The following is a 22979-nucleotide window of genomic DNA, read 5'->3' on the forward strand; positions in this document are numbered from 1 at the left end:
CACATTTACAACTGTTTATTGCTTGTGTATTTTAAATGCAAAGTGTGTTACTGTTTTAGATCTCTTTCATTTGAATAATACTCAGCCAAATATATAGAAATATAGGCAACTGATTTGTGAGTGATTTTTGAATGAGCTTCCAGCTAACCTGTCAACCCCATTTGTTTATTTCTTCTGATAAATTAATGTATCCGAGAAAAACATAAATGTTTGTTTCTCACTAAATTTATCACCAATTGGTTATTATCTTTTGTAATTGTTTTGTGTTTATTCTTTGTCTTCTCTGTTGATTTTCTTTCCAAAAACGACCCAATAACTATGTGGGAATTTAATTGTATCAGTGTTTTGCACAAAGCTACACAACAACTATATGTGCCAACCACCAACAATTAGTGACAATTAGGAAATGATCATACCTAGAAAACGTGATGAAAAAGAATTATTCAAACCTCTTATAAAGCAAAATGGTGAGTGAGGGGGAGATACTAGTTACACCTGCCATAGCCCATGGTATCGATAGTGACCATCACACATTAGCATACTAATGGAAATGTATTAATGTTAACTTGGGGCGTTAATGACACAAATCAGCCATGGTAATACACAAATGTGGCAAAACTGACTGTGATAATCAATATTTCATTATCTCACATTGAAGGCCTTGTCATATGAAATTGCAAAATCAATCAAGTTTATTGCAACTACAAAACAGTTGACATGTGTGTTTATCTTCATTACTACAAACATGAATGTGGTACACTCCCCAGTGGCACAGTGGTATGTTTGTAGAGTTATACTGCTAGAAACCTCGTTTTGATACCCATGGTGGGCAGATCACAGATAGCCCTTTACGTAACTTTGTGCTTTACAGAAACAACAAGAAATTCAGCATAGCATTTTTTTCTGATAGTTATCAAGTAAGACAAATATATTTGTGGACACACCTACTTATTGGACACCAACCACACGACAGACTGTATGAGACTGATTATTATTTCATTAAAGCTTGAATTGATCAACAGTATCTACAGAGGCTGAATCCATCACTTATCTAAATCATCTGCACAACCAAAACAAAGAGAATTTTATATACCCTGTCTTCTTCACTTTTTAAGAAAACAAAAGTATAGACAAAACAAAAATATTGATAGACCTGTAGCCATTACTGTCTAGCTTGAGGCTTAGAAAGGATGAAATAAATGTAAATTACATTGTTGAAGAGGGAAAGGTTGTGGTGAAATAGGTCATTGAGGCTTTCTGTGTGCATAGATGGTTGGGTTCTAGAGAATATAAGCTGTGCATACAGAGCTTTTTATCCTTTCTACACACAGATTTAAAACATGTAGAGCTAGCCTCAGTTATCATCAAACTGCCTACTTTTCTGTGAAAACTGTAATAAATATTTGAAGGTACTTGCTCCTAGAACCTTTAGTACGATTTTGCCATGAATATTCCTTTTTCTCTTTACAGATCTCTGGCTATGACCCTGAAGAGTAAATAACACTTCTGCTTTAAAAAAATTTATTTTATTTGTTTTAGGATATTCTTGTTAATAAGTATTTGACAAGCTTGACAGAGTGACTTTTAGGCTACAATACGTACGACAAAAATAGAGCTTGGAATGCTCAAATAACTGAAAGGTGAGACATCTACCTTATGTAGGTAGCTTTGTATGTTAACCACATTAATCAACTGTTTTCTTTAGCCGACAAGGAACTACCTCTTCTGGGGTACACAGATGATTTGATAATTATTCTCCTGGATAGGAAGACTTTAGAAATTTAAGGGGATAACCTTAAAGGAAATTCTCCATAAAGCCTTGAGATTCAAAAGGAACCCACTTATTTTTAGTGTTAAATGTATGAACAAATAAGTTTCATAATTAAACATTTTAACAGTTTAGCAAAACCACAAAGACCCTGTAAGCAATTTTGCGTAATATTTATTATATATGGCTATAAAAGTCTGTTGGAGCAGAGTTTTTGGCTCAGATCTACTTCTAGATTCCACTCAAGGTTTTTGGTTTTGAGATTAAGGTTTGTAGGACAGCTGATTATGCTTCAATACTTATTGGCCTCACCTGTCATAAAAAGGTCACATTGTCACAAGGGTATATCAGGCACAACATAAACACATACAACATGAAGAGAAATCGCCATCAATTAATATTTCTCAATATTTCAGCATTTTAGAACCTATTGTTGGAAAACAACAGCAATTATTAAGACTGTGAATACATTAGCATTAGAAAAACACTATACAGGCCGTATTTAGGTAGACTTGTTCTACCTTAGGTATCTCTGATGGAGGTTTATTGTACAGAAGTAGTCCAATAAATAAAATTCCACCTTGTAGAGCTCCCATTATGAGAAACAATGTAGGGACACGATCCAAAATGTTAGGGTCGTAAAAATACCTGAAAATAATGTATAAAAATCTGTTAAACAATCACTTTAGTTAACTTATACGCCATGTAGTAAAATCAAGATAAACATCCACGACTAGTGTTGCCAAACACTACTATATAAATAGTTCAAGTTATTACATTGTCTCTTTTGTCTACAATTAATTAACCATACATTTTGTATTAAAAGAAAATATTGTAACACTTTGGAATCTTTGTGGTGCAATATGAATTATATTTCTACAACATTAACGTGAACATTAACAAAATTTTAAAGATCGAAAACAAGGTGTTATGCAATAAAAGACATTTTGAAAGACAACTGTATAAATTTTTAAAAAATCGTCTATTTACTCTTAAATATGTTGGAAGATTAAATAGATTTAAATAGGCTCAAGATTAATAAAAATTTAAAAATTCCATCAAACATTTGTATAGTTTTTGAAAAGCAATAACATTAACAAACACTAAACTGCACCAACGTCACAAAGCTAATACGCTCTCAGATTAGCTCCTAACGATGGAAAATGTAATAAAATTGTGGACCATGCATGCACAACTTAATTCCTTTTAGTAGGAATCCAAATAAAATGTATAGTTTTAAAATAGCAGGTTTTATATGAAAAATCTTATTGTCATTTTATTTATCCAGAATCACCTGTAAATTGACCTGGATAACAGATGTGAATCATTATGAAGAATGGGAAATTTTGCCCTTGCAGATGAAGGGTCCACCATTTGCAAGGGCTCAGATATAGGTTTTTATTTCGTTTCCATAAAGCCTTCTTGAAACTACGTGTTTTACTGACATCATTAATGGGAAAAGCATTGGCATTACCTGTGAAAGTTGATACAGATACAGTCATGATGCCGGTAAGCCTGTTATATGGTATTCTAACATGGAATAAAAAAATGATAAAGATAAATGATTTTGATAAATCGGTCAGTCTTTGTTGAATACCCAAAAAAACTGGTGAAAACAAATGCTAAGCAACTCTTAAAGACTTTACATAGCTAAGCAGCTTGCTGCTTAGTTTATCTATGTTGAAAAATAAGTTAGATTATATAAACTCAGCAGTGAACATAAAATCTGTTGAGAAGATTCTATGACCAAAACCAGATCTGTTGCAAAGATGGCTTGAAATTTATATTTTAAATGGAGTGGTTCTTTCAATTGGGTGTATCAAAATGAGTCATGATACAGCTTCATCATAGAGCACATATCGATTCCCCAAGAAGTAGAAGATAATATATTTAGTAATCCACTCACAATTCATTGATAGGAGTTTGCAACATCCATTAAATACATCTTATATTCTTAAAAATAAATTCCTTGTTTGGTTTATCGTTCTTCACTTTTCATTTTTGATTTGTGCTTTACTGGCTAATTCCACTCCATGTATTCTGTTAATCATATTCCAGAAGATATGTTTGTCAATAGTATGGACAAATTTAAGTCTTGCATTTTCAAGCTGGACTAAACAATATCACTTTGGAGCATAGGATGCAGGCAAGTACTAGACGTTAATGTTTCCTTTTGACAGGCCATGGAAGAAAAGAGACCTTGAACATAAGAGGAGAAAACTTTGATGATGACACAAAAACATCAACCTGCACACAAATGAAAAGGTAGCACAAAGAAATAAGGCATAGCTTTCTTAGCTTTGACTGTTAAAACATTTTTAAGATGTTTGAGATCCTCAGATGCTGCACCTCTTTTTTCTTCTTTCCATTTATGACGTGATTCAGAATACAAGTAACATAACTCCTGTTGATTCTGCAACATAAACCTCAAAGTGCTTACACACTGAGCAGAGGCAAAAGAAAAATGCTGGTAATTGTAACATTAAAAATTGCTTGGCTATATGTGGCCAAATACTACATTTATGATATTCTGCTTTAACGTTGGCAGGGATTTCGAGAGAAGAAATGGTGAGAACAAGAAGTTTAGTCAGTTCATATTTCGTATATTTATGTAAAATAACATTCTCGTGCAGCTGTCACACCACGTCATAAAATTCTAAAAAAATTCCTCTCCTGGATTGCTGATAAGATCTATAACAGCAATAAGTTGAGGATGTGATGAAGGATGAGGCTATCTGGGAATTTTTAAAAATATGTTATGTTAAAACAAGCTCAATGTCTCTGAGCTTTGATGTATCTATGGGATAATTCTCAATTCTAATTCTTGAAGGAACTGTGTAGAACTAATTGTCCTTTATAAGCATTTAGAAATAAAGAAAGATAACATTGTACTCGGCAGCTTATAAAAAAAAGAAGAAATCGAGATAATGAAGAATGATATATTACCAGTTGTCAATCATAGGCCTTTTTCAAGGGCTTCCTAGATATATTTAGTTTTCTAAAACCATAAAGTAAATAGAAAAGAGAATGACAAGGACCCTTGTCTACAGGAATTCAAGACTAAAGTGGTATGTTGCAGTGACTCAGGTATCACTCAGTCACCAGAATCCTCTTTACTGGTTGCCACAAACTGCAAACTCATGTGAGGGTGATTTGTTAAGAGTAAAGAGGCAGAGGCAGAATCTTCTCCAAGTGGTTATGAGGTACATGAGAATAAACCTTTACCAAACATATAGTGACAAAATATAACATCATATTAAACATTCTGTGTTTGATTCATCCTCTTTGTACCCTAATACTTTTCGAAAGGTGAGGTAGCATGCTGTCGATAAGGTTATTTATGTAATGCACAGCAATATAATCTAAACTTGTCACTACAGTAGCTTGTTAGCAATTCTCCAGCTCAATTCTACCCAATGGTTGTTAATGGGAAATTCTGCTGGACATGGCAGTCTTGTAACCTTTTTATAGTTGAGTTCATCCTATACAATATGTACTCTGTGGGTAGTGGCATTGTAATCCTGGTACATAAAGTTATTGCCAAACCTTGCCCTACTAAATGGCAAAAATATTGTCTCCATATGATGTCTGCAGGACACGTATTGATATCACCCTGGAATATATGAAGAAATTTTCCATCATGATGAACAGCTGCCCAAACATATAATGCACCACCTCCTGTCTGTTCTCTGTGGGAAATACAGCTTTCACTATCTGTTCTTGAAGCAAATGACAAACACTAATCCTATCATCAGCTTTAACAAGCCGGTAGCAGAACTCATCTCTAAACATGAAATGTCGCCAGTGTCCTAACTTAAGTTGTCATGATGTCTTTTCCAAGTAAAATGATGGCAGTATAAAATTCTTGTTAATTTCAGTTTAAAATAGACTGTCTTACAAAATAACCTTGTTCAATTATTCTTCTATTCGTATTTTATTCTGAATACCCTGGAATAAATGTGTTCATGCCGTTCCTGTCATAAGATGTTGCGAGAATTCTTTCGACCTTGACGTGTTAACCTGATCAAAACACAGACATCTTGGGCAGTAGTTTTACGGTGTCTGTCAATTGATGTTCTTAGAACAACGTTTCCTATAGTCTGATAAATTTAAGAATTCTGGATACAGTACAGTGTTCTGGTAATGTCCGTGTGCTTCATACCATTTCTAGAAAGTAGAACAATTAGCCACCTATAAGAATTGCAAAGTTAGAAAATGCTCAATCTGTTCCAAATGTTCTCATTGTCAATTTTATTGTGATAGTTTAGCATCTAAAGTTAAGTAACGAAACGACCCTCCAGCAAATTAAAAACGTCTATGGAAGATTCTCCAGAAAAGGGATTGCTCAAAATACAGGGATTTGTTGAGGCCTTTCCGTTGAATATAGAAGAACAAACAAGTTATCAGGCTATTTCGTGAAGCGCATCCTGATGAAACGTTGCAAGAAGATTTCCTTACGCAATCTCAAATCGTTTCGTTCTTCTCATGGTGCAGACGGGAGTTCAAGGATTCTCAATTGTACTTTTAATCACTAGTTAGTAGTAATACTATTGAGAATTCGATATCTTACAACCTTTCAATATGTTTTTTTTTCAACAAAACTTAAACGGAATCTTCCTTTCAGTCTGATAGGTCGGAATGACGCATAAAAACAGGTTTCCGGTATGGATGACTGTTTGGTACGAACAGCCTGGTATCAGAAACGGTAAATGTAGCTGACGAAATCAGTGTTAAAATATTATTTTCCACTGAAGTAAAATGTCTTAAATGTTTGGGAAAAATCTCAGTTTGGAGGTTAAAAGTTAAATATTCAAAAATAAAAATGACATATTCTGAATTTTCTTTCTAACTTAGTGACTACGAAAAAGTAAGAACAAACACAAAAGCTGTTGTTTGTACAATTTTTATCATGAAAAAACACGAATTCATAGGGAAGAGTAGTTGATTTATTCTATAGTTTAAACTGTTAAAATAACATCAGTTAATACTGTTGATAGTGAGCAGTAACATACTTGATTTATCTACAATTTAAGCTATTACAAAAACATCAGCTAATATTGTTGAATAGTGAGTGAACAGTAAATATACTTGATTTATTCACAGTTTAAATTGCTACAAAAACATCAGTTAATATTGTTTGATAGTGAACAGTAATATACTTGATTTATCCACAGTTTAAATTGTTACAAAAACATCAGTTAATATTGTTGGACAGTGTACAGTAGTTCACCTGATTTATTCTGTAGTTTAAAATATTAGGACAACATCAGTTAATATTGTTGGACAGTGTACAGTAGTTCACCTGATTTATTCTGTAGTTTAAAATATTAGGGCAACATCAGTTAATATTGTTGGACAGTGTACAGTAGTTCACCTGATTTATTCTGTAGTTTAAAATATTAGGACAACATCAGTTAATATTGTTGGACAGTGTACAGTAGTTCACCTGATTTATTCTGTAGTTTAAAATATTAGGACAACATCAGTTAATATTGTTGACAATGAAGAGTAGTTTATTTTATTTATCTCGCAGCTTAAACTGTTATGAAAAATGTTGCATAGGATTATATTTAAAGAAAGCTAACAAATCGTGAAAAACATCGTGAATACTGGACCAAGAATTACCAATTAATTTGTTAATAATTTATGGCTACTACGTCATTACATTTCCTGTAAAACATTAATAAAAAATCTTTTCACAACAAATCAAGTATTCAGAAGTTATGTTCCTTGACAATATTACTTAAAATCGTCATCACTAATAGTATTTGAACAAAAGCTACTCATAAAGTCTGTTTACGACTAAACGTATAGAAAAATGTTCGAAAAAAAAAGTAAATCACGTCTAACTTGATTTAATAATTTATTACACTGACTTGTGAGAAATGATGTTTACATCACAATTCACAATATAACTAGAATTCATAATGTCTTTCGAATCCCCATGACACCAAACATTTTTGCCCCTTTCAGACGTAAGGGCGTTATAATGTTACATCGAATCCCACTATTCGTTGATAGAAAAGTAGTTCAAGAGTTGGCGGTGAGTGGTGATGACTAGCTGCATTCCCACTTGTCTTACACTGGAAAGTCAGGAATGGTTAGTGGAGACAGGTCTCGTGTAGCCCTTCCGTGAAATTCAAAAAACAAACAAAACAATCATGATGTCTTACATTGAACTGATTCATCAACGGGTATCTTTACTGGTTTCTTAATCAAACCTGTAGAGACACTTAAAAACTGTCCGCCAGTGGGACGGCGATAACCTAAAACACCTACTATGTTAAAATCCGGGACTCGATTTGCCACGGTAAATACAAGAGATAGTTTGTTTGTTTGTTTTTGAATTTCGCACAAAGCTACTCGAGGGCTATCTGTGCTAGCCGTCCCTAATTTAGCAGTATAAGACTAGAGGGAAGGCAGCTAGTCATCACCACCCACCGCCAACTCTTGGGCTACTCTTTTACCAACGAATAGTGGGATTAACCGTAACATTATAACGCCCCCACGGCTGAAAGGGCGAGCATGTTTAAGCACGACTGGGATGCGAACCCGCGACCCTCGGATTACGAGTCGCACGCCTTAACACGCTTGGCCATACAAGAGATAGACCAATAAGGTGTTGCTCAAAAATAACTAACCAGAGAAACACCTACGCACTATTAAGTAATCATAAATCTTGATTATTACTGATCTTGGTATTTATTACTGTAAAAATAACAAGGTGCTGTCTCCAAAAAGAACAATGTAAGTTTAGGAATACTAAAGTATTTGTTCTCAACAACTACAATGAGTATAGCATTATAATAAAACTGTAAGAGTCACTTCTAACTCAAACACACACTTTAATGTTTGATAACAAAAAACAAATTTAAGTAGTTAACGATAGGTTAAAGGTTATTAGGATTCATAAAGTATGTATGTAAGTTATTCACTAGAAGACACTATTCCTGCTAGAAGTCACGGGTTCGAATCCCTGTCCCGCCAAACATGCTCGCCCTTTCAGCCATGGGGGCGTTATATTGATACGGTCAATCTCACTATTCATTGGTAAAAGAGTAGCCCAAGACATGGCGGTAAGTGGTGATGACTAGTTGTCTTTCCTCTAGTCACTGCTAAATTAGGGACGGCTAGCGCAGATAGCCCTCGTGTAGCTTTACGCGTAGTTAGAAAAATTAAACCAATCTAAAACCTGCTAGAACTATCCATGTTATTAAACAGCAAACTAAACTTACCCATCAGTATGTGGTTGAACGTTATTAGGGTTCATAAAGTATGTATGTAAGTTATTCATTAGAACTGGAGTAAAAGCAGCCCCTGAAGCCACTAATCCTGCAAGAAGACCTCTGTTGTTGGGAAACCACTGCAAACGACAAAAGTTTTCCTTTATAAGCTTTTTAAAAATTGGTGTTTATTATTAACACCAACTGTGATCAAACATCAATAAGTATTGACAATAGTTGAAACTCACTTCTGAACTCTGTTTGAAAATTATAAGTCATTCGTTTTTTCTAAGGCATTTTAATTGTTCTTTTTTATATTTTCATCTCTATTTTAATAAAACCTTTAAAATATCACACCCTTATTTTGGACAGGAGATTGAGCAGTATCGACTCTTTGCTTTTTTGGTTGTTAAGCAAAAGCTATACAATCGGGTATATGTACTGTTATAAACCTTCTGGCTTACAACAGAGGCACTGGAGGTTATCATCGTATTCAATTCTAAAATAATTTGCCCCTATTAATATTTCATAGACAGAAATTGAATTTTCATTCTTATTCTGTTTGATTTCTTCAAGTATTAAGGACACAAAATAAGTGATTCTTTTCAATTACATTTAAAGTATCATTTAGGAAAGTATTACAGGTTTTGAATGAATAAGTTATGAAATATGGTGAGTTATTTTAGTAGTTCGCTGTATACTGCATTAAATAACTACCGCTATGAGGCTAACTTGACAAAACTCAGAAAGTTGATATTCAAAGAAAATAACTCATATGATGGAAACTACTGCAAAATTATAAGCTAAACAGTGAACCAATGTGATAAAACTATAGAGAAATAAAACCTATAGACTGAATAACAAATGGAAACAACGAGAAAGGCCATTAATAAAAAACTAATTAAGAAATTATTCTATACGTAGTTGCGAATAAATATGTATAATTTATACAGTAAATGATATTAACTGCTACATATTTGCTTTATTCATTTTTTGTGTTTTTTTATTATAGCAACGCCACATCGGGCTATCCTTGCTGAGTCCACCGAGGGGAAATATTCATTTTGTGATATCTTGATTATGATGTATTGAAATTCCTTACCTCCATGGCCACATGCAATGGTAAGCCAAAACAACAGATAAAACCAAGATTAGAAACTACTCCAAGGCTAGCAATCGTAGCTTCCAGACTGTGTTGTATAGTCCAGTAAGTTCCAGCTATTCCAAAACTGATGTTAAATAAACAACACATACAACAAGTAACTCACAATTTACAAATAAAATTTATATTTAACCTACAACTCTATTAACATTCTACCCTCCTACAAAATATTATGGTTTTTCTCTGTAACAAGAATTTCATTATACAAAATATAAATATATTATTTGATAGATTGTTTAAGTAGAGTATTCATGATGAATAAACTGGAATGGACAACAACTATCTGTTGTAAAAACGAAAACGGAAAACTTTCGAAACGTCGTACTCCACATTTGTATGTTTTCAACAGGAAGTTGTCGTCCATTCCAATAAACTCATTATAAATATATTGTTGCGAGACATATTTAGTGCTTTTGTTTACATTACTGTTGGAAGACGCATGAATTTAAGATAGTAAAGCTTGCAAATATAAGACTAGAAAATCTTCATGTTCTAAGTTGCACTTAGAAAACCTAATAAGTTCATGGAGTATCCAGAGACGAGAACTGATTATAAATGTGAGCATTATTGGAACATTGCTTCAGTGAAAATTTTGGTTACAAAGCAGTATTGCGACTAGGGTTAGTTATTCCATATATTCAGGTATTGTATTAATTGACAGTGAAATTGTATTAACAATTTTGCTTTTACATTAGTTGTATGGAATAGGCACAGCGGTGGTAGTGCCAGAGCAGACACTTAGCTGCAGTGTGGAGAAGCTCGTTCCCGCGAATACCAACGTGGCCCGGTATCCACAAAAACTGGATAGAGGTAGACGTTAAAGAGAAATAAGCCAGTCAGTTTTGAATATCGGCGAGATCAGGGTGTGAACCAACGTGAAGTGATACCAGGGCCAGAATAGAACTAAGAATCAGTATAAATCGTGCAGTTCGAGTACTGCTTTGCTTCTATGTGATCCAGGGCAAGAAAAATGACATACAGTTTAGCAAATAGTAGACAGTATTTCTAATCAGGAGTTTCTACTTTTCTCAGATGACTTAAAGATAGGTCGAAGTTGGGGACTGTAAGAAGCCATGGTGGGATGGGCTGACCAGTGAATACAGCAACGTTATCCAAGGTATCAAAGCTTTTTTACTGACTTTGGAGAACCAGCAAGTCCCTCGAGTCCTTTCTGAATGAAAAAGGGAGATATTTACCCTAAAAATGTGTCTGAAAGACCAAAGTGGGGTGTTAATGTTGGACCCCTCAACCTCCAGGATCCTCTCCTCCCTTTACGGGTTACTACGCACGGCCAACACGCGGGTGGATGTTTAGATCTTAGAGGAGGTAAACTGAAAGAACAGAACCTTCCATGGGAGGTCCCCTCACCGCATAGAGAAATCCTCACCGAGGGGTCTTCGAAAGAAAAGTAAAGTTCCTGTCGTAATTCTAACACATGGGACAGTACATTCCCACGAGGGGCATTGGGAGCTACAGTAGTACAAGAAAGATGTGTGCTCAGATTCCATATCCTCACAAAGTTTAAAAAAAAACACCTCGCCTTCTCTGGCCGAGTTTTTGTAAAGTTCACCACTTTCAACTCATTTTCCAGGACTAGGTTCAGCGGAGGAATCAGGAGGCTTGATGCAAAGGCTTCCCTGTGGATTATGCAGTGGGTCCACAGTGTCTCAATAGCTTTACTTTGTATGAATGCCTGCAATCCTCCATAACAGCCGGACATAGAGCGACCACAATTGCTACAGACGCCAATGCACTTAGTCCAGTCTAAGATGTTTTCACACTTAAGTGTCAACGATGTCAAACAAATCTTGAGCGTTTGTACCTGCAGTGATACTTTAACAAAAGAAAAGATCTATCACAATTTTGTCACCATCCACAAATCGTGTGTAGCAAGTCAAAGGAGCATCCTTGTTATTATCTGTCGCCTCATCTAGATGTAATCTGAATTCATTCCCTTTCATTTTCTCAATTGGCTGATCATTGAAGTCTTCAGCTATGTGTTGGATTCTACCACTAATAGTATTGTTGGAGAAAGGTACTTCTGAAAAGCAGACTTCCAGCAGATTCACCAACCATAATGTTAATCATATCGACTGCAGCTGGTAAAATTAGTTCCTCGATGGTGCGAGACTTTTTACATTTTGCGACTTTATATATCACCTTGTAAGATGCTAGAAAGGCATTGCTTGGTATTCGTGCTTGTTTCAAAAATATGCCTTTCTGTTTTTACAATTCTTTTAACTTTCTGGTAAAATAATCACTCGATTTACTAGCGAAGTTAAGTTGATTGGTCTATATGTGACGTTTTAGTTTAATTAGAAGCATGCATCCTGGAGCCAAAACTTTTAGACATAATACACACTGTGGACACTCTTCATGATTAACATCTACTGAAGTAAAACCAAAATCTAGGTAACTATCGTCATATTTGCGTTTCTTCACAACTTTTCCACTGGTCTGTGGTTTTCAATCCTTTTCGTCACCCCCACGTCTTTTTCATGTTAAAAAATCTTTCCATTTTTGTGTGCAAAAACTAAAAATCAACAAAATAATTCATTAAACTTAGCTAGAGATCGCAGACCCTTCATCACAACACAATTCAGTTATTTCGATTACTGACGGATCCGGAGAGACAACAAGTATTGATGCACAAAAGCTAAGAAACCAGAAAGTCCGAGAAGTTACTGGCGTAGCCGAAAGTGCAAGTAAACAAAAATATACCTCAAACGTTCGAGAACGTTATCAAAAGAAATCTAGCGCGAATTAAGTTCAAAATTGCAAACAACCTTAAGCTAGTAGTTCGCACGATGTCCGACAAATAAGATTATCACTGTATTTCCCTAGAAAATGTGTTCCTTTTTCAAAATTAAGCACAAAGCTACACAGTGAGTTATCTGTGCTCTGTCCACAGATTTTCTGCTGTGCAGCGGCGTACTGTTCGAGAACTACAGGTGTAGGCACTATACTATACGAGGTCTGTTCAAAACATACGCGGACTGTTTGAATTGCGTGGCTCCAGTTGGTTCCAGGGGAATCCGCTTGGTGTTGCTAAGTTCGCACAGATCAGCTGATTACGACGCCATTTCCCGATTGCAGATATCTTCATTTGTGTATTAGTTACGTGGTTTTAAGTGAAGTGCGAGTTTTTCGTTTGGCGGATTTCAGAATGAATGACCTGAAGGAGCAACGACTTGCTGTGAAATTTTGTGTTAAACTTGGAAAATCTGCGACTGAAACTTTTGTTATGCTTAACACGGCTTACGGTGATGTTGCTATAAAACGTACGGCATGTTTCAAGCGGCATGAACGTTTTAAGGATGGTCGACAGTCCATTGAAGATGATGAGCGTCCTGGACGTCCTTCCACGTCAACTGACAACCCACACGTCGACAAAATCAACACCCTGGTGCGGGCAAATCGACGTCTGACTGTCAGGGAGCTTGCTGAAGAGTGTGGGATATCAGTTGGATCTTGTTACGAGATTTTGACCGAAAAATTGAAGATGCACCGCGTTGCTGCGAAATTTGTGCCTCAGAACTCTTGAGTTTTTGGCCAAACACTCGATCACTGTTCTTCCCCACCCCACCTTACTCACCTGACCTTGCTCCTTGCGATTTTTTCTTGCTTCCCAAACTCAAAAGACCCTTGAAAGGAAGAAGATTTGAGACGATTCCCAAGATTAAGGCAAATGCGACGAATGAGCTGGAGGACATTACAAAAGAAGCGTACCAGGACTGTTTCAACAAGTGAAAACACCGTTGGGATAAGTGTGTGCGTTGGGAAGGAAAGTACTTTGAAGGGGTCCCAGACTTGTAACTTCTAAATAAAGTACATTTTGTTTTATGACGTCAGTCCGCGTAGTTTTTGAACAGCCCTCGTACAACACCTCACAGTTTACGCAGACACTATACTGTACAACACCTCAAAGTTTAAGCACTATGATCACCTCATTTTTAGGCACTGTACCACACGTCACAATTAGGTACTACATTTCATCGTTCATGTATTTTATTACACATGATTGTTTAGGTATTATACAATAACTCTTACTTTAGGAACTGTATTATATCTCATAACCTATACACTATTCTAAATTGTACCTTATAGCTTAGGCACTATAGAGCACCCCATAATTTAGACAGTACTCATAATTAAATGCTACACTTAGTAAGATGTAAGTTTATAATTAAGCAATGATCTCTTGAAAACTGTAATCACAAATACCAATTAGGAAATCTAGTATCTTTACTGTCTACTATATAATTCAAATGTTGCCCTACCTGAAAATAACAGTACCAATGACGATAGTAGGCTTTTGTCCAATCCGCCCAGCTAACCAAACTCCGATGAATATAAATGACATTACAGATTCACTTGTGTAGATAATCCAGGAAGTCTTTTCATATGTCATGTTATTGTTAACTCTTTCTCTGAGATAAGACGTTAAGTAAGGAGTGATGTTTCCGAACATATGTAGTGTACCAAGACCAACGTACATCAGGAAACATCCCAAAATTGCTGTAAATGGACGAGTTTTCATTTCTAGAAATACCCAGAAACGGTTAAAGGTATCGTAAATGTCAAATGATGGTTTGAAAATAAAAATCTGTATGATTAATCTATATTTTAACACTTGACATTCCGGAAGTTTGGGGTAATATAACAATAAAAACATAATAAATAATTAGAATTTTGAAATTATTCTTCTGGCTCCTCAGAGTGGTGTAGCATCAAGTCTACGGGCTTACAACACAAGAAATTGGGTTTTTGATACCCTCTGTTTGCTTAACTGCAAACAAACAATATTATTATTTCGCTGAAAACCATGTATTTCGACAATAGACTCAGACTGCATTCCGAAAACTTGATGTAAATAAACATTACAAACACGCTTAAACTGGAAATACATTGTTTTAATTTTTCTCATTCTGTGTGTAGTCGAACTACTCAGTGTCTATACACAAATAAGTTATTAAATAAATGGTCTTTTTTACAGACACCATTTGGTCCACCAAACATGAACTGTGGCCCACCAATACGGTGTAAACATAGCACATGCAATAATTATCTCTTATAATATATTTGTCAGACGCTTTCAACAAGAGGAACATGTTAACGATTCACCTCTTAACTGAGTTACAAATTATAGCATATTTCAATATCGGTATTTCTTTTTTTACTATGGGGCCACCTTTAGATGGCTTGTTTGTGGTTAAGATATATCGCTGTGGCACTACGGAGCGCTACCTGTAGAAGCATATTTTTACGAATAAAAGACGTAGAGAGTCTCTTTAAAATGCAACTTTGGAAAGTTCTCACTATCTGCGAGTTTTACATAGATAAATCTGGAATATAAATTGGACAAAGAATAAAAGAACCAACACTATTACATCACGTTAAAATATCGTGATATTTCTTAATATAAGTAACAGAACACAAGAGACAATGTGAAAATTTTCATACTCAGAATAACAGATACTCCGTAAAACAAAGTTATCTAAATAATAATTTAAACACAAGCCCTCAGCTGGAAACTACATTTATGACTTATCCACATCTGAAACCTGCTCCTGCTAAAGATATCCACTAAACAAAAATAAGATTATGTATTATCACAAACTATTAATGTGAAATTGGCCCGAGACAGCTCTCCAATGAAGCCGCGTTTCCAACCTGGCCTATCAGTTCAACCAACCGCAGCTTCTCATACCTTAAAAGGACTCAACGTTGAACAAATTTTTGGAATTTGTGAGGCTCAAAATAACAAAGGATATTTGATCCGAACAATATTTGATATTTAAAATAATAATGAAATTAATGGAAAGTAAGAGATAGATGTGTAGAATATAAATACAATATATTCGACGTTTGTTTTTGTTGAGAGTAGATCAAATAATAAATAAACAATTAAAAGGGCCAATGATTCTAAGTAGATAAAGCATCATCGATTTGTACAGTGTTGCTGTTGATTATGAAGTTTATATAATGCAATTATATAAAACAGAAAGTACGAAAAGTTCCATTTAATATTAAATTATTGGATACAATAAAAGAGGCTTTTGGTGCGTAAATAATTACAACATGCTCAATGATGATTACAATACTAACAAAATGATTTAATTTTCTTAACGAGAGAAAAATATAATAAAACAGCGAGTAAGAAAGCATATGGTGATACGCAAGATGGAATGAAACACACAAACAAACAAGAAGCATTCCACCTGCTAGTTTATGTAATAGTTTACTGTTTTACAAAGGAAGTCATTTGTTAGTAACGTCATCCTCTGACACTATAAAAAAGCACAGTTCATATAAAAAAAGTGAGAAATAACACTTTTTATTTTTACAGTTCAAAATACTTAATAAAAAGGAAAACTAAAATTATAATATACTAAATAAGAGAAGGCAATTTTTGTACCTTAAATTATTAAACATAGCATAAGTAATTAAAATTGGCAATTTGAATAATGGCTTCAATAACCAGATCGATTGAATAGGAAACGTCAAAATAATAACGAAACCAAAGATGCACATATGGTATGGCTTATCAAGCAATCTTATATACAAAGATGCACATATGGTATGGCTTATCAAGCAATCTTATATACAAAGATGCACATATGGTATGGCTTATCAAGCAATCTTATATACAAAGATGCACATATGGTATGGCTTATCAAGCAATCTTATATACAAAGATGCACATATGGTATGGCTTATCAAGCAATCTTATATACAAAGATGCACATATGGTATGGCTTATCAAGCAATCTTATATACAAAGATGCACATATGGTATGGCTTATCAAGCAATCTTATATACAAAGATGAACATATGGTATGGCTTATCAAGCAATCTTATATACTTTGTATCAAATGTACATCTGTGTAACGTGTATAATATTGTTCAAACACTAGAAGTCATGCACGTTTTCTGCTGTATGGACAATACGGAATTAAGTATTCAACTATATGTGTTGTAAGGCTTAAAACAATTTTATATACTTTTGTCTACGATCTTTCCTTATTATAAACGAAAAAGACAGGAATGACTTATGTAGTAGTAGCAAGTATCTTCGCTTTTCCAAACGACTAGGTTTACACAGTGGTGGGTAAGTTAATCAACAATAATCTCATGCATGTGATATCAATTATAAATAAGGCTTAGATCATATTCGAGTCAGAAGCAAATTGACTGGTTATCTTCGAAGGGTTGCTCATGTAGAGTATTTACTGTACCAGGGGCAGGATACATTATTCAGAAAATTTACTATACCACAGATAGGATACATTACTTAGAAAGTTTACTATACCACGGATAGGGTACATTACGAAGAGAATTTACTATATCACGGATAAGAATACTCTTTGAAGATGATTTACTATATCACAGATAGGGTACATTATGTAGAGAATTTACTATATCACGGATAGGGTACATTACGTAGAGAATTTACTATATCACAAATAGGGTACAGTATGAAAAGTATTTACTGTGAGTTTCCAAGTAGCAATCCGCCATCACATCACACAAGGGTACATGATTTCTCATGCAAACGCGCTATGTGATCAGCCTACAAGTGTATCAAATAAATGAAAACAAATAACATGAATTATGTAAATTCTCTAGGTCTAAATTCTAGCTATGAATTAACCTTTGATAACGATGTTCTCAGCTCTCTACATCTGAGTCGAGGGTTCTGTGGTAGATAGGAAATTCTATCTATACTGTCCAAGTATACAACAGTACTAAAGATAGATGACAATTATTGAATAAAATCATTTAGGTTAACTTGATTAATTCCCAGAAACAGGTAAAGAAAGATAATTTGATGATAAAACCAATGGAAACACGAATGCTGAAGTATCATTTGTACAGCATTTAGTGCACCAGAAGTGAGGGAACCGTGACATTGTGAGAATCGCACCAGAGGTTAAACTACAGTTTGTAAAGTGCTAAAAGCACCATATGTTAAGGTACATTTTATACAGTATATTCTAAGCGAGAAGTTAGAGTACAGTTTCTAAAGTGTTCACAGTAATTACAGGCCCATAAACTAGAGTGCAATTTGTTCAGTTAGCTTAGTTTTTGTTAGACGTTGGATACAGTCTGTACAGTCTTCATTCCAACAGTTTGTTTGTTTGTTTTTTGAATTTCGCGCAAAGCTATTCGAGAGCTATCTGCACTAGCTGTTCCTAATTTAGCAGTGTAAGACTACGAGAGGGAAGGCAACTAGTCATTACCACCCATTGCCAAATTTTGTGCTGCTCTTTTACCAACGCAAAGTGGGATTGAAAGTCACATTATAACGCCCCCACTGCTAAAAGGGCGAGCATGTTTGGTGCGACCGGAATTCGAACTCTCGATCCTCGGATTACGAGTCGAACGCCTAAACACACTTGGCCATGCCGGGCCTCATTGCAACAGAACATATGGTATAGCTTTCTTAAAGCATTAGCTACAACAGATGATAGGGTTTCCTTTGACCAGTATTCAATATATCAACGGTTATGTTAATGTTTATAAAATTTTCGAACACAAGAGTTAAAGTACAGTTTAAAGATTATTTTGCACAACACACGTTATGTTGAATTTGTAAATTATTCATGAAACCAGAAGATATACTACAGTTTTATAGAAGTTACTTCACCATAGATTACTAAAGAGTTTATAAATCATTAATTGAACAAAAGGTTGTATTCAATACACTAAAAGCTAGGATAAGGTCTCTTCAGTATTTATTGCAGTTTAAATTTGGGGCACAACTTGTATAGTATTCTCTGTATAGCTACGATACAGTTTCTACTGTAATAGTGATCGACTCGTCACAACAACATAAGTGGTTAGGGTTTTCAGTTATTAATGCATCATTTACTTCAAGAGTTAGGTTTGTTTTCATAGCAACAGAGGTTAGGGTGTAACATCTATAGTATTCTCCATACGAGACATTAGGGTTCACTTTTTACAGTATCCAGTTCTGAAATTTCTTTTGCTTACCTTACGCAGTAATGAAGTTCTCAATGATCTTACACGGTGTTGGCTCCCACGTGGCACAGTGGTAGGTCTAAAAGCTTATAACGCTAGAAACCGAGTTTCAAAGTACATAGTTGGAACACTGCAGCTAGCTCCTTGTGTGGCTTTGTGCTGTCAGTAAACAACAAACAGTAATAAACAGCTTGTTTGGTTGTTTGTTTTTGAATTTCGCGCAAAGCTACTCGAGGGCTATCTACGCTAGCCGTCCCTAAATTTACAGTGTAAAAACTAGTCATCACCACCCACCGCCAATTCTTGGACTACTCTTTTACCAACGAATAGTGGGATTGATCGTAACATTATAACGTCTCCACGGCTTCAAAGGGGAACATGCTTGGTGCGACGGGGATGAGAACCCGCAATCTTCAAATTACGAGTCGCACGCCTTAACCCACCTGGCCAAGCCGGGCCAGTAATAAACAGAGTCCTGGGATTATTTTACTTTAACTATACAATTCTGAAGTTGTTATAGAATAACTAATACAGTCCTGAGGTTAGTGTTGGTTTACATATACATCCCTGAAGTTGAAACTGGTTTACTCACACAGTCCTAAATTTGTTATTTGTTTACATATACTATTTAAGTTGATATCGGTTTTTCATGTACAGTCCTTAAGTCATTTATGGTTTACATGTACAGTTCGGGTGTTGTTACTGGTTTACATATACAGTTATTAGGTTTTTATTGGTTTACTTGTATAGTTTTAAAGTTATCGATTAAAAAGTGTTTTACTTACATACTCCTCAACTTCTCATTAATTTTCTAAGACAAACGATAGACTAGCAGACTGTAGATTTGATTGCTTACAGCAGAAGACTTGAGATATACCTTCATACATAAGAAATGTTTCTCGCGACGACGTTTGTCAGAAAATATTTGAAGGTTATATATCAAAACAATGGATATGGCACTACCGCCCACTGTGCGAAAAGCTAAAGGAGCATGTGAGTTCTGTTTCAGATACAACTGTTGATAACTGAAATGGGAGATTTCAATCCTGGATAATCGTATTCTGCCAACAGTGATAGTCACGTGCACATGTCATGTGCATACAGTATTTCTGTACAATTATAAACACCAGCTATAAGGAACTTTAAGAAAACCTTCGCTCTGTCAGTATAAAACAAACTGAGAACATGTAAATAACGAACTTAAAAGGTTTTATTCGTGAAATCCAAGATAGTCTAAACATGTTATCTGTAATATAAGACACAAGACTGAATAAATATGGTTTATATTTGCTAAAGCACATAGAAACGTATAACATGCAAGTTGTTTAATTGTTTCATGCGTTGCAATTGTTCTTCACTTGTTTCTGTTTGCGCCAAGTACTTGAATTTTCAAATTACAACGCCATTATACTAAGCTAATTCACAGTCAAGATATAAACTTCCTTCCACTAATTTTACTCCGCTACATATCCCCAACACGTAAACTTCCTTCAACTGGTTCTGAATCACTACTTATCTCCGTACTTTATAAAGTTTTTTTTCATATTTTCACTCAAAATGTCAGGTTGTACTGGGGGATAAAATAAATGTTTAGTTTTGAAAAGAATGATATGTGAGGGGAATAAAGCAATTTTTGTCTTCTTCCATCAACAGTGATTAACTGATAAGGGTATGGATTATTTTTAAGGATGCTGAATTTTATTTCAGTTAAAATCTAATGGTGTTACTATGAAGTGTTTTTTTCCAGAAAGATGTGGTACAGCTTCATGTTGCACTTTTTGTTCGTAAAGTACTGGACAATAGCATGGAAAGGATAGTATAGAACGAACTGACGTCTGTAATGAAGAAATGTAAAACTAGAAGGTACCTAGACCAGCAGTTTGATTTGGTTTCAATTTCGCCATCCGTTCCTACTTTAGCAGTTAAAGTAAAAGACTAGAGAGAAGGCAACTAGCCATCATCATCACCCACCACCAACTCTTAGGCTACTCTTTTACCAACAAGTAAGGGGATTAATTGTCACATTATAACGCTTTCACGGCTTGATGGGCAAGAATGTTTGGCGGGACAGTGATTCAACCCCATGACCATGAGATTGCTTTCTAATCTCCTGGCTCTGTCAGTCAGAATGTTCTTGTTTCAAGTTAATATTAAGAAACGAAATTGCACCGACAAGAAACAGGTGAGTTGTACTTTTATGTGACTGCTTTGAAAATTGCGTGTATGGTAAAACTGTCAGAATGTTCTGTTATACCATACCTGAAGGATATAATTTTCATAATATGCTTAAGGTTAAAAAAATAGATAAAAAAAGCCATTGTTTATACTTAAAAAATCATAAAATAAAATGTTTCTAACAAGCAGTTAAAGTCAACATAATTTCTTAATGTGTTTTAACTTTATACCCCTATAGTACTCACATATCTGAGATTAATCTGTGTGCGTGTCTCTTCCAAGCCCTAACACAATACTCACCACTAACACAATCACTGTTGTTCAGTGCTAAGTTACGTGCTTTTCTTATAGCAAAGCTACATCAGGTTATCTGCTGAGCCCACCTGATCTTATCGTTATAAATTTGTAAATTTACCGCTGTTCTAGCAAGGGGCAAACCCAAATCTACACAACAGGCTGTCTGTGCTCTGCTCACCAAAGCTATCAAATCAAGATTTTCAGCGTACATGTAAGTAAAACGTCAGACTTAAGTATCCAACATATCGCAACATTTGTTAACAAAACTTTAAAAATATACTAATACAGCATTTACAAAAATATTTTAATTTATAAAACACAGCCTAGTGAGGTATACTTGTGTTCTAGCATGTTATTAGCCCAATAAAATAAATCATCGTTGATGAAACATGAGACATTTCCCAAAATATGATCACAGAAATCTCTTTATTTAAGAAATTCTGCACCATTATTACTCCTTCATATCACTTAAAACTAACGAATTTAATCACATCCTAATAGACTCTCATCAGTATATTCAAGTAAAATTATAAACTTATCATGTATCACACACACTAAAACATTTGTTAACAAAACTTAACGTTAGGAAAATAAGTCTTTATCCAGGATTTATCACAAATAATAAGCATACATTCTATTTTTAAAGCTTTTACTTATAAAATCTGTAAAAAGGTTTGAAAACCATTCGAATTTTGTTGCTTCTTTTGTCTACAAGAAAAGACGATTTTGTTCACGTTATAATTTCAACATGTTTACTGTTTATTATTACTGAATATATTTTACAACCAAATAGCTTCTCTAACAAAAAAGAACAGTATTTTCATGCTATTAAAAACCAAACAGTCACTAAAAATGAATTTATTTATTCTTCCAGTTAACATTACAATACAGAAGTTACATGTACATTCATGACATTCCCAAGAGTTGAGGGTAAGTTATCTTCTGTTTCTGATTTACTGCTTTCTGTTTTCTATCAGACATTTGTCGTTTAAAACGACTATTCTTTACAAACTCACCAAAATGTATACATAGTGTAATTGTTTAGACATGCAAATAAATATCAGTATCATCCCTCTTATATTTTGGGTTGCGTTTTTCAAAGTTATTCCTCTGACAAATTGACAGCTGAATAACATTTTATATTCACAAATAACAGTAACTGAAACATGTGTGAACTATAAGATACTGGGTTGTCAAGTACATTTCATTCATCCTACGTATCCGTTCTTGTATGCTTTCTATTCATTTAGTCTCTCCAACCGATATTTATTCATTAGTCATACAGCAGTCAATGCACACAATTTGAGAACCAACATATTATTTCGTCTGGACAAACTGAACATTATGAAAACGAGGACTAATATATTT

At 34.6% G+C, this 22979-nt stretch overlaps 1 protein-coding gene across 1 annotated transcript; it reads right to left on the reverse strand.

The window, feature by feature from the left end:
* Nucleotides 1-2231: 2231 nt before the first annotated feature.
* LOC143258231 (apicoplast pyruvate carrier 1-like) lies at nt 2232-20103 on the reverse strand. Its single transcript, XM_076517217.1, has 5 exons — nt 19925-20103; nt 14434-14695; nt 10094-10220; nt 9004-9131; nt 2232-2416 (listed from the first exon to the last, which is right to left on the reverse strand). The coding sequence occupies exons 2-5, from the start codon at nt 14691-14693 to the stop codon at nt 2245-2247; spliced, it is 687 nt and encodes a 228-aa protein (XP_076373332.1). The 5' UTR covers nt 14694-14695; nt 19925-20103; the 3' UTR covers nt 2232-2244.
* Between the last annotated feature and the right edge of the window lie 2876 nt (nt 20104-22979).

Source organism: Tachypleus tridentatus, chromosome 7, assembly GCF_004210375.1.
Source record: "Tachypleus tridentatus isolate NWPU-2018 chromosome 7, ASM421037v1, whole genome shotgun sequence".
NCBI classification, from domain to species: Eukaryota; Metazoa; Arthropoda; class Merostomata; order Xiphosura; family Limulidae; genus Tachypleus; species Tachypleus tridentatus.